Source organism: Podarcis tiliguerta, assembly GCF_965153285.1.
Source record: "Podarcis tiliguerta genome assembly, chromosome: 7".
Classification (NCBI taxonomy): Eukaryota; Metazoa; Chordata; class Lepidosauria; order Squamata; family Lacertidae; genus Podarcis; species Podarcis tiliguerta.
In genome coordinates this window covers 54,200,005-54,215,271 of record NC_139540.1, presented here as the reverse complement: position 1 = coordinate 54,215,271, position 15,267 = coordinate 54,200,005, and the positions used below count along the sequence as shown (strand labels likewise).

Genomic DNA, 15,267 nt, shown 5'->3' with positions numbered 1-15,267 from the left:
AGCTTCAGCTACTAATCTTTATATTGCAGGAAACACACTATATGCTCTTAAGCAATAATATTTTTCATCTAATGATTAAATGTTCTTTATTTAGATGATTTTCTACTACTTGTCTCGCTCCCATTTGATAACTTAAAAAGCTATGTTGACAAAAGAAAGAATAGCTTATTTGTGTCAATGTATGCCAGAAAACGATGGATGCATACCATGTTTGATGATTGTGTTTTGAAGACTTGTTCATACTGCTAACTGCAATTGGGATATGATGTTTGAGATTTGTGACTTGCTCAGAGAAACAAAGACATTAAATGAAAAGGAGAATTGTGTTTTCTCCACTTGAAAATGTGATGTGCTTGTCCTTTGTCCTGCAATTATGGTAAGGCACTAATTTGGAAAGCCCTGTTTCATTTGGTGGAGTGTCTGTGTGTTGAGTGTGAGAGCACATGTGTGCAAAATATGTTCGCGCAGAGACAGTTTTTGAAATAAAGGGGGTTGGTAAAGGGGTACTGTAAACGGTTTTGTCAATGCCACGTGTGACCATTCATTTCAACCTTGTGATGGTAGCATTTTTGTGTGTTCTGTTTCATTGATTTTTCCCTCCTGTACATGAAATAACTGCTAATATTGGCTGTCCTTTTATTCTTCATATTAGAGTGGAAATGTAGTTTGGACATAATGGATTATTGATTGGTCTGAGAACAGCAGAAGCCCCAAGGCCTTGTCATCAATGGTACTTACTCTCCCATTTAGAGAATGCATCACTTCATACGGCTCTTTGGGACCCAAATCTGTAGAATATAAGCTTATAATTGTTGATCTTGTAACAGCGGTTTTTAGGGCAAGGAGTGCTTCATTGTTGTCATGAGTTCCCCTCCTCTTCCCATTTGTTCAAAGAATAGCCTCTTTGTCCTGGTAGTAAGATAAGCTGGACCAGGATGTTAATGATGTATTTTAATTCATTCCTTATAGTGCTACAGTGTAGCCAATAAAATACATTGCTTTGTCCATGGGAGGACAAACAGGACCAGTATACTGAAGCGCAAAATATGTACTGAGTGGGGGACGGGCCTGTGTTTCTCAGAATACCCTGTAGAAGTGCACAAGAACACCTTCTTCAGATTGATCTCCTTTAGAAAATGCTAAATAAGCTGCTTCATCGGACGTATCACTGTTGTTCTTTTCTTGCTTTCCCTTATTGTAGATATTCCATGGCCAGGAGGCTGCATTTGCTTAATATAGGTGCTTGTTGGTGTGCTTTGTCTCTTCTTTGGGGTTATTGTCTTTGGTGCTTCTTTCAGAACAGCTTAAATTATGTTCTCTGGAGGTTTAGAGCCCATTCAAAATATCATTAGAACAGAGAAGGAGAGCGAGTGAGTCAGAAAATGCCATGGAAAAGGATTCTCGGAGTAAGGATGCAGGGTTAATAGTTGCAAATCTGAAAAGGATGTATCCCAAAGTGTAAAACAGGATACATTAATTAAAAAGAAAACACCTACTCCAGTAACACTGGAAACAAAAGTAACTTCAGTTTAAAGAGCACAACTCCCCTTATTTATTTGTAGCGTTCTCTCCTTTTCATTTTTCACTTCTACCACTCTGTTTTGACAACTTATGCTTCAGTTGTGGCTATAAGTAACAAAACATATTTTGTTGTCCGTTTTCTGTATATGTATATTTTAAACCTCCAGTATTTTTGTTCCAATGGTTTGGGGAAAAGAAAATCAAGGCAATGTCATGCTGATGTTTTCCTATTGCCTGCATTTGCTTGGAAGGACGCAGGTTGCTAGGGTTTCCTGTGAATTCAAGGATATGCTTACTATTTAAAGATAGGCACCCCTTCCCCGCCCCTGTGCATTTAGCTGCTCCAGTGTTACTGAACAGTTGCGTTCCCTTTGGAAGTAAGCAGTATAACAGTGAATTAAGTTGTCCAGAATAGAAGGAAAGAAGAGCCTTTCTGCAGGATTTTTGTCAGAGCAAGGAGGTAAGGATTAGGTATTCCAAATGTGTTAAGTGTTAGAGTTTTACATTGTTTTCTGTTTCCCCGATAATGCGAACTGCCTTTGGTGATGAGAAAGGGGCGCTGCAACAGATGGTTTGAAGCAGAATATTAAAGTCTGGGATTCAATTCTAGAGCAGCCATAGGCGCACTGGAGGTGCTGAGGACAGCCATATCAGTCGTGTAATATAGGTCCTATTGGGTTCAGTGCAATGTATTTCTAAATAGGCATGTCAATGATCACAGCTTCGAAAGTGCATATCAGTTTTTTGAACTGTTCAGAGCATTCTGGGTGTTCCTCTTGTGCGGTGGGCGAGAGGATTGCCCTGCAAAATGTTAAATTCTCATATCTATCAGTACTGAAAGTTTATTTTTAAACTTGCTTCATTTCTTGAGTAACCCTACAGTCCCCTGTCTGAGCAGATGTTCTTTCAAGGCCAAGGGTGCATGGCTAAGCTGCTGTTGAAATAATGAAAGCCTAGGTTCTTCACATGTTTATATATGAGAATATAAGTGAAACAGAATGGGTGTATTCACCGTTTCTTTTAACGAAATGCATGCTTAAGTGTTGATGGGGTAAAGGAGTGGGTGTGGTAATCTGTGGTTGCTAGGTCAACTTTTTAAAGGCAAAACTAAATTTATTCCATATTCTGAAGAAAAGGAGGTTGCCACCAATAAGAGATGCTCTACATATAAACCAGAACAACCAGAACTTGATCTAGTTCAACAACTGGGAAAACATTCTGCTTTGGATAACTTGCTGCAGTAGATTAGTTATCGCTACTGAATGGAGCAGTAGTTTTTGTCCACTGCTATTCAGCATTGCGTAGAACTGGGCAATGTAGGAAGAGATATTCATGAGACCATCTTAAGAATGGAGTCTTTACTAGCAGTGGAATATGGTCAAAATTTGCAAGTGGTATTCTTTGTGTCTGATTCCAGAATTAGGTGCAGGTTTGAGGAAGCCCAAACACCATGCAGAAAACATTTATGGTGTTTTTAAATGGGGTCCAGGATGGACATTAGCATTGGGTTCTGATTGGATTTGAAGACTCTGTCACCTGTCGAAGGATGCAAGGTGCTAGTGCCAGCCCTGGCTGATCATAAATTTGCAACTCTCTCTTCCTGGATACCTGACCAGTCTTGAAATCTTTTGGATGCATTGCACTGTTCACACATTCATGTTAATAACTTGGTGACTGTAATACAATAGAACAGGATGTCTCTTCACCAGCAAAGAGAAGGGCTCGTTTCTTCTTAAAAAGCACAACAGAATGTCAAGATATCCTTACAAAACTTTGCTTTACATGATTATACTTAGGGTCATAAAGTAGTACAAGTATCCTTGCCATCCCGTGCAATGGGATTTAAGCAGCCCAAGTGTGTGCAGGCCTCCAGTCTGTATGAGCACTGCAGAAGTTAAGGCATCTCTACCCTTCAATAACTTTTACAGAAAATACAAAATTTTGCTCCCGTTGAATTCAGTTTAAAATCACTAATGTAGAAGGATTTCAGCCTAAAACAGTTTAACCCTGTTTCGTTGAATGCTCCATGGATCCTTCTTGGTGTTAGTAAGGATTTCCAAGTCTACATTAATATTTGCCTAAATAAGGTATTACTGTTACTGTTAATTTTAATTGGCCCGTATAAAAATCTTATTGAATTGCATTGTTGTTTTAACAAAAATTCGATGCACTCTTTGCTGTCTCCATTCAGTAGCTATGCTTAAGTTACTGTCAACAGGGATAGAGTGCTGCACTCTACAAAAACCCTTTATCTCTAGGCAAACAAACGGTTGGCTGTTTTTCATTAAATTATACATGTCCATAAAGCCACAGACTTAAAATATTACAGCTCCTTCGAGAAAGGGCTTATTTACTCGAAATTATGTACACACACACTTTTGTTTGGGATAGAAAGAAAAAGTACGTGTTTTTTGATACTTATATTCTTATTTTAGTAAACATAGATACATACTCTATTTGCCCGTGTCTGCAACTACTATGGAAGTATGCTTATGTAAATCCTCTACTGAACATTCAGTTTGTGAATGACAATATTCAATGCAAAGTCAGACTTTCTGCAGCCTGGTGAAAAAGTAACGTTTTGGTGAAGATGGCAAGAAAATATTAAAAGGGGGCTATTATAAAGGAAATGAAATGCTTTGCATTTAGTAATGCCGTGTCCTGTTTTCTGTTTTGGTTCCAGGTCCTGCTTGCTCTTTGACTCAAGAAACTCCAATGAATGTTTGTATCCCAAATGCTTTCAAGCAGCTGGAAGAAAACCCAAATATGAGAATGATGAGATAAAGGCTCCACCAGCAGGAATGCATGATTGAAAAAGCAACCCAGTTTCCCAGCCCGGAACAGGGTTCTGCCCTTTTGACTGATGCTTCTGCGGTGCAGATGGATTGTAGCATAAGCGCAAACATGGAATTACGAAGAGCCTCCAGTCCTCACAAGATGAACAAGAGTGATATGAATGCAAACAAGTCTGTGCTCCACAGCTGCTGCATCTGTGGCAAAAGTTTTCCTTTCCAGAGCTCACTCTCGCAGCACATGAGGAAGCACACAGGGGAGAAGCCATACAAGTGTCCTTATTGTGACCACAGAGCTTCCCAAAAGGGCAACTTGAAGATTCACATCCGGAGTCACAGGACAGGCACTATTAGTCAGGGGAATGAAGTGGAGATGGGAGGAGAAGCACAGCTCAGTGAGATGAGAGTATCCGAAGGCCTTGATGGTTGCACTAGCCCTACCAAAAGCACCTCTGCCTGCAACAAGATATTGAACGGAGCAACTCCCAAAGAAGAAGGCAAGATCTTGCTCAGGAGCAGCAGGAAGGAGTCCTCAGAAGAAGCACCAGTTGGAGAAGATGTTAAGTTATGTACTTTTCCATGTACCTTCTGCAAAACCAAGTTTGAAGGTAAGAAAGAGTTGGAGCAGCACATACACCAGGTCCACAAACCTTTCAAATGCCGGCTGTGCAACTACATGACATTAAGAGAGGAGACTCTGCTAAACCACATAGAAAGAGACCACATCACCACTCAGATTCCAAACGGGGAAACGTACAATGCCGAGAACTGCAAGGCTGAGTCGAGTGCAGGAGAGTTTCCTTGCGAAGTCTGTGGGCAGGCTTTTAGTCAAACCTGGTTCCTCAAAGCTCACATGAAAAAGCATAGAGGGTCGTTTGACCACGGATGCCACATCTGTGGCAGGAAATTTAAAGAGCCCTGGTTTCTCAAAAACCACATGAAATCCCATGGCCCAAAATCTGGGAGCAAAAACAAGCCAAAAAACGATTCGGAGCCTATAGCCACTATTAATGATGTCGTTCAAGAAGAGATGATTGTGACTGGTTTGTCCCTGTATGAAATTTGTACAAAGTGTGGAAACCTGTTTACAAATATGGAAAGCCTAAAAGCACACAATTCTGTACACTGCAAGTCTCAAGGAGCCCGCAGTGAACATAGAGTTGATAGGCTAGTTGATGGGGAACCCCCTGTTGCAAAGCAGTTTTTCTTCCAGTATCTGAAACTAAGGCCATCTGTAGGGATTGATGGCACTCCAAGGGGCCATTCAGGAAAAAGAGTAGCTGAGCTGGATCCAGTCAACAGTTACCAGGCCTGGCATCTGGCTACCAAAGGAAAAGTTGCAGAGCCTTCTGAGTACGTGAAGTATTTAGGATGGGACGAAGTCCTGGCGGATGCTGACGTCACTTACGACAGGGACAAAAGGGAATATATTCTCGTCAGCCAAGAGAAGCGCAAACAAGAGCAGGATTCCTCCAGCTCGTCCAGCAATCCGAAAAAGAAGAATTGTACTAGTGGGCGTTCAGAAAAAAGCAGCCATGTGCAGTCGGGAGACAGCTGCATGCTTAGCCAAGAAGACCTGGAGTATAGGCCGTCCTCGCGCCAGAGCAGAAGGGTGTCTCAGAACAAGTCCACAGAGTGCTTTGAGTGTGGCAAGATCTTCCGCACTTATCACCAAATGGTACTTCATTCCCGGGTGCACAGGAAAGACCGCAGAAGCTGCAGTGAAGGGGTGGCGGCCGCTCAGCAAGATCGGTATAGATCAAATAGCGAGGATGGCGACTCTGGGTCTGCCAGTGGACCGAGCACACCAAGTTCTGCTTCTGGCCCAGATGATTCAGTCACTTCTGGAGTGGGTGAGGAGGGGCCCGAGGATAGTTCAGAGGAAGGAACGCAAGAGCCACCCCCACGTAAGTGTCTGCAATTTTTTTTAACAATTTCCTTTCCCCATTTTGTTATTTTGCTTCCTTTCTTGCAATGCTAGAAAAGCTGATTCTTGAGCTTTTCAAGTACCTTTGACAGGTAAAGTAGGAAACTTTGAGTATCCCTCGGAGTTGTTGCTGGACCGCAACTCATAGAATCATAGAATTGTAGAGTTAGAAGGTACACCAACATCATTTAACTAATCTCAGGAATCTCAGCTAAAGCATCCATGAAAGACAGCCACCCATATCATATCATCCCTTCCCTTTGGCCATGCTGGCTGGGGCTGATGGAAGTTCTATCCAGATTAAATTAGTTGAACCTAGGTCCTGTTGAAATGTGGAAACATTGTGGAATGTTATTCATGATTAATGTAAGCTACATTTGATTTAGGTGTGCCTAACTTAGTCTGATCCTGCCAACCTAGCAGTTCCTGCCAACCTAGCAGTTCGAAAGCACCTCAAAGTGCAAGTAGATAAATAGGTACCGTTCTGGCGGGAAGGTAAACGGCGTTTACGTGCGCTGCTCTGGTTCGCCAGAAGCTGTATGCCGGCTCCCTTGGCCAATAAAGCGAGATGAGCGCCGCAACCCCAGTGTCGGCCATGACTGGACCTAATGGTCAGGGGTCCCTTTACCTTTAACTTAGTCTGAATCCAACCTCCAATGCCTTTAAATGGTTGCCTTCAAATTCAACAAACATACCCACAGAGAGCAGTGTTGCAACCACTTGCATTCGGTGTGATTCCAGGCTATTGGGGAACATGCACAAGTCATCCATAAATTAAAAAACAAAGAAGGCCATTTCAGTAGATCTTTCCCACCAGATGAGCACAGTCCCTCTCGGTGAGATGTGAATTGGGTGAGAAAGACCTGTCTAACTGGCCCCACCCACATAGCTACTTATCCTGCCTGGTGCATTGAACTGCACCAGCACTGCTGTGTGTGTCTCTGAAAAGGACCTTGTATATGATTAAACATACCAAGGTTCCTGATTTGGAATAATTATTATTCTTGAATCCTCAACATAACATGGGATGGTTTCCAACCATAGGGAACGGCAAGTAGCTGGAATGGGGGCTTGCTGATCCTTCTCTCTTCTCATTTGCAATTTAGCTTCTGCATCCTGCTTGCAAATCCATGATTTGAAGCCACTATCTAGTAGCTACTTTGACTGTGCTAAGAAACCATGGCATTAATTCTTGCCCGGAGAATTAGTCATATGTAAATCTTACACAGGAAATTGTAGCATGCCTTTGTTGAATTTGCCCGATTTTTATTTTTTTGATGAACTAAATGGACATGATGGCAGCAACCCTGAGTTGTTTGCTTTAAAAAAATAAAATAAAGAGTAGTTAAAATATAGAAAAGGGAGGTGGGAATATGTGTCCATGATTCCATTTTAGAGCACCCCTTTAATAGGCATTCAACACTGCTATCATTATACCAAATGGGTTGTGCTGTTGCAATGTATCATTAGCTTCTTAGAAGTGTTGGTTTGAATCCAGTTTCATTTATGTCAAAAGATTTAGGAAGCATATTTAGGATGCCAGTGCCTCTGAACAATATCATGGTCTTTGTTATCAGTTAATGTGTATCACCACATACAGGATATCTTGTTCCCATTTATGCAATACTCTTCTTGATTCAATAATTGGTGGCAGTCCTGTTTTGCTGATGTAACCCAAAGCACTCAGATTGCCTAACAATTATCAATGAGAGAAGTGTGCATTCTTCTCTCTCTCTCTCTCTCTCTCTCTCTCTCTCTCTCTCTACTGTGCCTTCAAAAGTTGTTCGAAAAACTTGAAAGGATGTAATTAATCTCTCTGGATTACTGCAGTCCTCAGAGTCTGATTCTGGTTAAATGGAACAAGTAATTCTCCAAATAGAAGCAATGTAAATATTTGAAGAAACACTACTGTGACTGCTTTTGTACAATGTTGTTTTATTATTGTGCATTGTTTATTTCTCTTTGTTTATAAGGCTCTCTTGGATTCTAAGAGAAGAGAATTTCTTTCCTACAAGTTGTTTATATTTTTGTTTTTGGTTAAACAGTGTTTTCCTACTGACATTTTCGTCCCCTGAGAGTTGGCTGATTAGAGTTTTGAGAGTTTTAGCCTGCTGTTAGGAGCTTCGTTGTGGTAGTAATCAGCACAGTTCAGAACGAAATTTATATAACACTGACTGTCGCTATATTGAAGAGCAATTCACACATTGGCCTGGTTCACATGCCAAATTAAACCTTAATTATAAACGAACTGCGCTTTACTGTGAATGAACAGCATGCTAGTGCATGCTGCCAAAATGTTCTACTCCTCGCCAGAGTCTGGCTTGTCACGGTATTCGGAAACTTGTCCTACTGTTTTGTTTCTCTCCAAAGCGAGCCACAAGTGATAACCAAGGTTTGTGCTTGTGGTTTGTTGGAGAAAGCAAAGCACGAGCTGTATTCATGTGCCACAACAAGCCAGACCCTGGTTTGTCATCCAGCAGGGGGGTGGTAGCAGGAAAAAGAGAGGAGCAGAGTAAGAACTTTTCAATGGTGCGTACCAGCATTCTGCTTGTGTACAGTAAACTATGGCTTGCTTTTAAAACTAAGGTTAATAAAGAACAGAAATCAATCGGAACCCTTTAGGAGGGCACATGTATCATGCACCATTTGCAGCAGTGTTTGTCACATGTGTGTACCTTAAATTGTATCTGTGAAATCTTATATTCCTTTAAATTAATTGAAGTAGGTCTGCTCTTCCATGTTGGCTGATGTTGGATAGAATCCACAGGTTATAGAATGATTTAAACACTAAAAACAGCAGTAGAAGGTTCCTGAACTGTAGCAACATTGGTGTTGCCTGATGTGCCTCATGCTGTTTGCATAAGCTCATATTTACTAGCATCAGCAATTAAGGGTATGATGTATTTATGCTAAAATTAGTTGTTAAACTAACCTGTTCTACCAAACTAAATGAATGTAACTACAAAAGACATTACCTTATATAAGCCTTTCTGTCACAATCATAGATCATTTTAAGAACCAGTTCTTATGAAAAAGCAATCACCAATGAGCAAAATAGATTCCCCCCCTTCCCTCTTTCTTTTCAATGTAGGGCTTCACTTCACAAATGAATTAGCTGGAATTCAGTGAGATATAGTGGGTTCATTGGTTTATCAGCCAGACTGTGCGTTGCCAAAGTGTTTTAAGGGCAAAACAGAGGATAAAATGCTGCTGTTATAGAGTGGATAGAACCTCTGAGGTACACAGATTGATAATTTATTCAGTTTAGCCCAATGTGTTTTGATTATAGTCTTTGTAAGGGGCACACTCATGTTTTGCATGTTGCCAGGTGATAGAGAAATCACTCCACAGCACGCAGAAAACTCAGAAGCCGTATGCCCATATTACTTGTGCGTAGACCAGCAGCCTTTTAAGTAAGGACTCAGCTAGGTAAAGGTAAACGGACCCCTGACCATTAGGTCCAGTCGTGGCCGACTCTGGCGTTGCGGCACTCATCTCGCCGGCGTACAGCTTCCAGGTCATGTGGCCAGCATGACTAAGCCACTTCTGGTGAACCAGAGCAGCACACGGAAACACTGTTTACCTTCCCGCCGGAGTGATACCTATTTATCTACTTCCACTTTGATGTGCTTTCGAACTGCTAGGAGCAGGGACCAAGCAACGGGAGCTCACCCCGTTGCGGGGATTCGAACTGCCGACCTTATGATCATCAAGTCCTAGCGCTACCCGTATCACTTCAAGGACTCAGCTATACAGCTGCAAAAAAAAAATTTTAAGTGTGCTTTAAGTGCAGTATACAATGTGACACTAGATGGCAATGGTGAGCCTTATGGAAAATTCAATGTATTTTTAAAAATGCTTTTTAAAAAGCATTTTCAGAACATTTTTTATATGTGTGTAGATTCCACCTAAGTTGTGAGCTGAGGCGCGCTTTGAGCCCTCACCTTCAGCATAGCACCTGCTTCTTGCAGCCACCGCATGCTGCACACAGTTGTATGTAAAGAGAATTGACAAGCAAGCTCCTGCAAGAGTTTTTGCAAGATTGGGACACCTGTATTACCACGTGTCTCTTCATTTGAGCAGGAACTTGCATGCTGAGGTTCCTACACAGAATCGTGAACAGCATCTGTGTTTTACATGAAGCAAACACAATGTCAGAGGCAGGGCTAAAATTACAGCCCCATTCCCTACTCATTGCATTGTTGCCTTACAGGTGATCTACATGTGCTACAGGCTAGTGTGTTGTTTTATTTTACAGTACCCCCAATTAAGATTGTAATTAAATGCATTGGTATGAATCTCCTATATATTTTGGAAAGCTGTTTGTCCGTTCCCTTAAGATATCTTGATGAAATTTTGCATGTTGGTTCCTGAGATCAGCAAGCACATCTTTATTCTAAATTTGGAGACAGTTGGATATCTTTTTGAATGAAGATGGTGTGCTGTACTTTTCGAAACTGCACTGATTTTTTTTGGTTTCTTAGAATTTCTGAGCAACTCTGAGTATGAGGCTGGTAGTAAACTCTTAATTACGTGCACCTCATACTCTTTCTTGCTCCTTCATTGCCTTTGCCATTTCTGTTTCATCTTAACCAAACAGTTCCACCAAAGTCTTTTTTTTATTTGCTCATATTTAATTTTATCATAAGGCTTTGTGGTGTGAAACCTGCTGTTGAGGTTTCCTCGTTAACGAACAAGCAAGTGTTTCTAGCTGTTGACCTTTTCACAGCGAAAGGAAAACTCATTTTGTAATTAGAGATGCAATAAGTTGAATCTGTACACCTGACATTTCTAGAAAAATCTTTAAAATGTAGTTTGGAACAATCTTTAGTGGTCGTAAAGTGGTCTTTAAGTGTTGTTTTAGTCAGAATTGTTGAATTTTATTTGCCCTCCTCTCCAACCTGAGCTGTAGTTCACTGTGAGTTCATTGACTCCTTCTGTGTGAAGGTAACACTTGGGTATATTATGCCAGGGATATTTTTTTTCCTTATGCTCTTAAGGTTTTGCCGAGGTTCCACTTGTGGGTTTCCCACATGTGTCTGGGTGGCCACGGTGAGAACATTAGCCTGACCCAACAGCCTTGTATAGATGATGGTGCACGTATGCCATTTTGCCACCATTTTTTAAAAAACAACAACAACATTTTGCTAGTAATTTTAATAAACACAATACAAACAATTCCATACATTTAAATGAGTCCCAGAGAGAAAGAAAGAAAGCGGAAGGAAAGAGAGGCAAAAACTATATATTGCATCACAGTCAATTTTGGTTTTATGAAGGGATCATGACACCTTCTATATTAATTTTAGTATACTTCAAAGTTATAACAACAAGATATTAAAACAGAAATGGAATGGAAGAAGTCAGGAATGGTCCCTATTCCTGCAAAAGCTGATGGCTGAGACCTTTCATGCTCTTTCTTGTTTGTATAATAAGTAAAAACAGACCATGCACTGAAGAAGGTGTCCTTTTTTACCTTGTCAGTGCTCAATTCTGAGCCTTTGTAGTAACTTTCTCTCACCATTTTTGTACTCTTTGGTTGTATGTGTCTTAACTCCTGGGCTTCAAAGTACATCCATTGTTCTTCCCATGTAGCTGTGGTCCATATCTCCTTGACTCCCTGGCGTAATGTGAATACTGTATAGGATTGATCTGCCTGCCTATTGAGATTTAGCACCACTTGACTGCATTTTAGGCACCTGTTTGCTTTTTTTTAGTGGGGTTGGGATTGGGTCCAGGACAAAGCCAGAGAAGTAAAGCTTGAGTTACTGGGAACGCAATCTGTTTAAACGACTACCAGCACAAGTAGTTAAATTCAGAGTCACTGGGAGACATGCCTAGGTTTCAATTCAGCTTGTATTTCCCTCAGGTTGGCATTTGCCTTTAGGGCTTAATTATGTAGGTAGCACATGATTACTCAAGTTAGTCAAAATGTGCTAACTCAGGTGTGTTAACATGTTGAAGTAGATATGCTGACTCTAATCCAAAGTTTCATGTCAGTGCCAGATCAGTGCAAGCTAGTGGAACTGCATGAGTAGAGTTGTCTTGCATGTTGAAATCAATGGAAAAATCATTACTTAAGTCGGGACTTGCAGGTTTGCATGTGAGCGCCTTCATCCGTATGGGGCTCTTTAGTTGACACCATAGAAGTGTCTTATTCTCTTGAGTCCTGTTGCAACTCTGAACTCATCTGGAAGCAGCCTTTTGATGCTGTTATTCATAGATCATGTATAATTGAGAAGAGGAGTCTCTTTCTCTCTCTCTCTCTCTCTCTCACACACCCCCCCCCCTTCCATTCATTTGTGGTCGTCTAGTTTATCATTTTTGGAGGTGATGGGAAATGCTTTATTTGGTGGCTGCTATAAATAATGGACTTTTAGGAATTACATACTGGTACATATTATTTATATCTTCTATAACTCCATAATTTTAGTTTTAGAATGTTGCTGGCCAAGGCACAACTCATAATTCTTATTTCACAGCTTTGTAGGTTTGTTTAAAAATACAGTTGAGTTTTCTGTCCAGGACTGGAATACGTCTCCCCACCACGTATTTGTGGGCATACAAGTCTGGAATAAATATTCAAAATATTTTGGAACTGACGTATCCAGCTGCCTGCAATTTTTCTATATAAAAGCACACACACACACATTTCAACGTGTGTTATATATATATATCGTGAGTTTTCTTCTAACTATCTGCACTCTCATCCATTCAGCCCTAACTATGGTTTACCTTTGTTTTAGTATGTGCACTGGGTCATCTTGTGCTTTTTCGCTTCATTTCTCAGTAGATTATCTATAACAACAAAATGAAATATAGGTTGCTATACAGTATACTGAATTCTGAACATTTTAGTGTTAGGGGGCTTTGTAAGACGCTCTGAGGATTGTGCAGATTTGTGGCATCTAATTGTTGTTGTTGTTTAGTCATTTAGTCGTGTCCGACTCTTTGTGACCCCATGGACCAGAGCACACCAGGCACTCCTGTCTTCCACTGCCTCCCGCAGTTTGGTCAGACTCGTGTTTGTGGCTTCGAGAACACTGTCCAACCATCTCGTCCTCTGTCGTCCCCTTCTCCTTGTGCCCTCCATCTTTCCCAACATCAGGGTCTTTTCCAGGGAGTCTTCTCATCTCATGAGATGGCCAAAGTATTGGAGCCTCAGCTTCAGGATCTGTCCTTTCAGTTAGCACTCAGGGCTGATTTCCTTAAGAATGGATAGGCATCTAATTAAACATATGTACCATCTGACGTATTCCCAGATACTATAATTGTAATATGTTGCTTTTGATGGAGTACATTTATTGTGTACTGTATTGTTTTCTATTGAAGTGACTTATTGTACACTGCCTTGGCCTTATTTTAATGCGAGGTGATAAATAAATATTGTAAATAAATAAATTTAGATATGCATTTTCAGGCTGACAGAGATATGATTTGTCTATTGTTAGGATTTGAAAAGTTCCATTTCTAATGCAGCCCTGCATTACTGCTATTTTGAATGATGCTAAGACTCAGGGATCACTGACACACATAGAGCATGCAAGCAATAAAAATCTTATGAGTCTCCCATGAAAATGTATGGAATTTAAGCACTCCTAACTTTCTGTGGATTATGCTTAGGGTTTTAGTTAATTCAGAAGGGTACAGGAATCGCCACACAACACGACTACTCTTTGTAGCCACGCTGATCCCCCTCCCAGCCCCCAAGAAGTCTGTCTTGTTAAAGAAACAAATAATAAGACTATATTGGGTTTTTCATTACAGCTACAGTGGGGCTACCTCAGCAGATGCTAACAGCTGTTGCTCTGTTTTGTTTTGTTTTTTACTGACCTTGGTTGTCTTTTTCTCTCCCCCTCTTACTGCATTCAATCTCAACTAAAAATGCCTTATAGGAGCCATTAATCACTTAAATCACAAAATAAAAAACATTCAGCGAGAAAGAGTTCATTTTTATCTTATCCTTACCAAAGCATTTTTAGTGGGGAGAGCTAAAAGGACCTTGAAAATATATGCATGTATTTAATGTTTCTTTGGATTTCCTGTACAGGTAGTGTAGGAAATCACACAGAAATATCAGCAAGACTGATACAGAAGTAGACTGAATTATGGGAGAGCACCAATATTTTGTTCTCTTTAATATAAGCTCCATCCAGGTGGGTCCTGTTGGAGGGAGATTTCCAGCCGGTGGCAGAGGACAGAGTGACTCCAGGAGACATAGGTGTAAAAACCCAAACTAAAACGAAGACTTTATTACTAAACAATAAACACAAACTCTGGTGGGTGTTATTCCTGCAGGCAGGCTACAAAACTCAGCTTTTTTCCTTTATAGCAACGGCCACCTGCAGCCAATTAATCCCAGAAACTTCTTAAAGGTATGCACACATGTTTCTGTGCCGAATGTCCCCTAACAGGTCCATCCACTGTCATCCACCACCGTTGCTGCTTCTGCATCCCTCCACACGTTGGTTGAACTTTGGCAACCTGTAGGCTCTTGCATGTAGGTTCTTTGTGTGATTTTAACCCCTGAAACATCAGGGGTGTGTAGGGAACATACACAAGTAGGAATGTTTCTCCTTGATGCAGATGTTCAATTGCCAACTAGATATGGGAAGAGCCATAGCTCAGTTGCTCCAGAAGTCCCTTAAAAAGGAAAGGTTTAGGGAAACACAATATAGATGTGCTCAGTGGAAAAGCAATGGCCACATTCTGGTCAAAATGTTGAAAATGCAGTCTCAGATTGTGGACGATATTTAAAGTTAAATGTCCAAAATTCAGGATCAGATTTTGACAGCTGATTCGCAATTTCTGACAGAGCCACAAGTAATGAATTTGCCTGTGCAAGCATTTCTGTTGTGATTGACAGCTGGCTGCCAAACAGCTGTGAGGCGGAAGAAAATACCTACAACAGTTGTGATTTTCCTTTTATCCTTTTCTCTTTGCCTCCCCACTCTTACACCACAATTTGGGATTATCCTTTTGGTTGCATCCTTGATACAATTTTCATTTTTGCATGCCTCCTCAGCT

The 15,267-nt window shown here is 40.9% G+C and overlaps 1 protein-coding gene across 4 annotated transcripts in view; it reads left to right on the top strand.

The window, feature by feature from the left end:
* The window catches only part of ZNF516 (zinc finger protein 516), a 111,019-nt gene that overhangs the window by 43,561 nt on the left and 52,191 nt on the right, over positions 1-15,267 (top strand). For all 4 annotated transcript variants that reach the window (XM_083449126.1, XM_083449128.1, XM_083449125.1 and 1 more), the window contains exon 2: positions 4,205-6,220. In XM_083449126.1, the coding sequence (XP_083305252.1) occupies positions 4,327-6,220 (1,894 nt within the window). In that variant the 5' untranslated portion in view covers positions 4,205-4,326. The remainder of the gene's footprint in view (positions 1-4,204; positions 6,221-15,267) is intronic.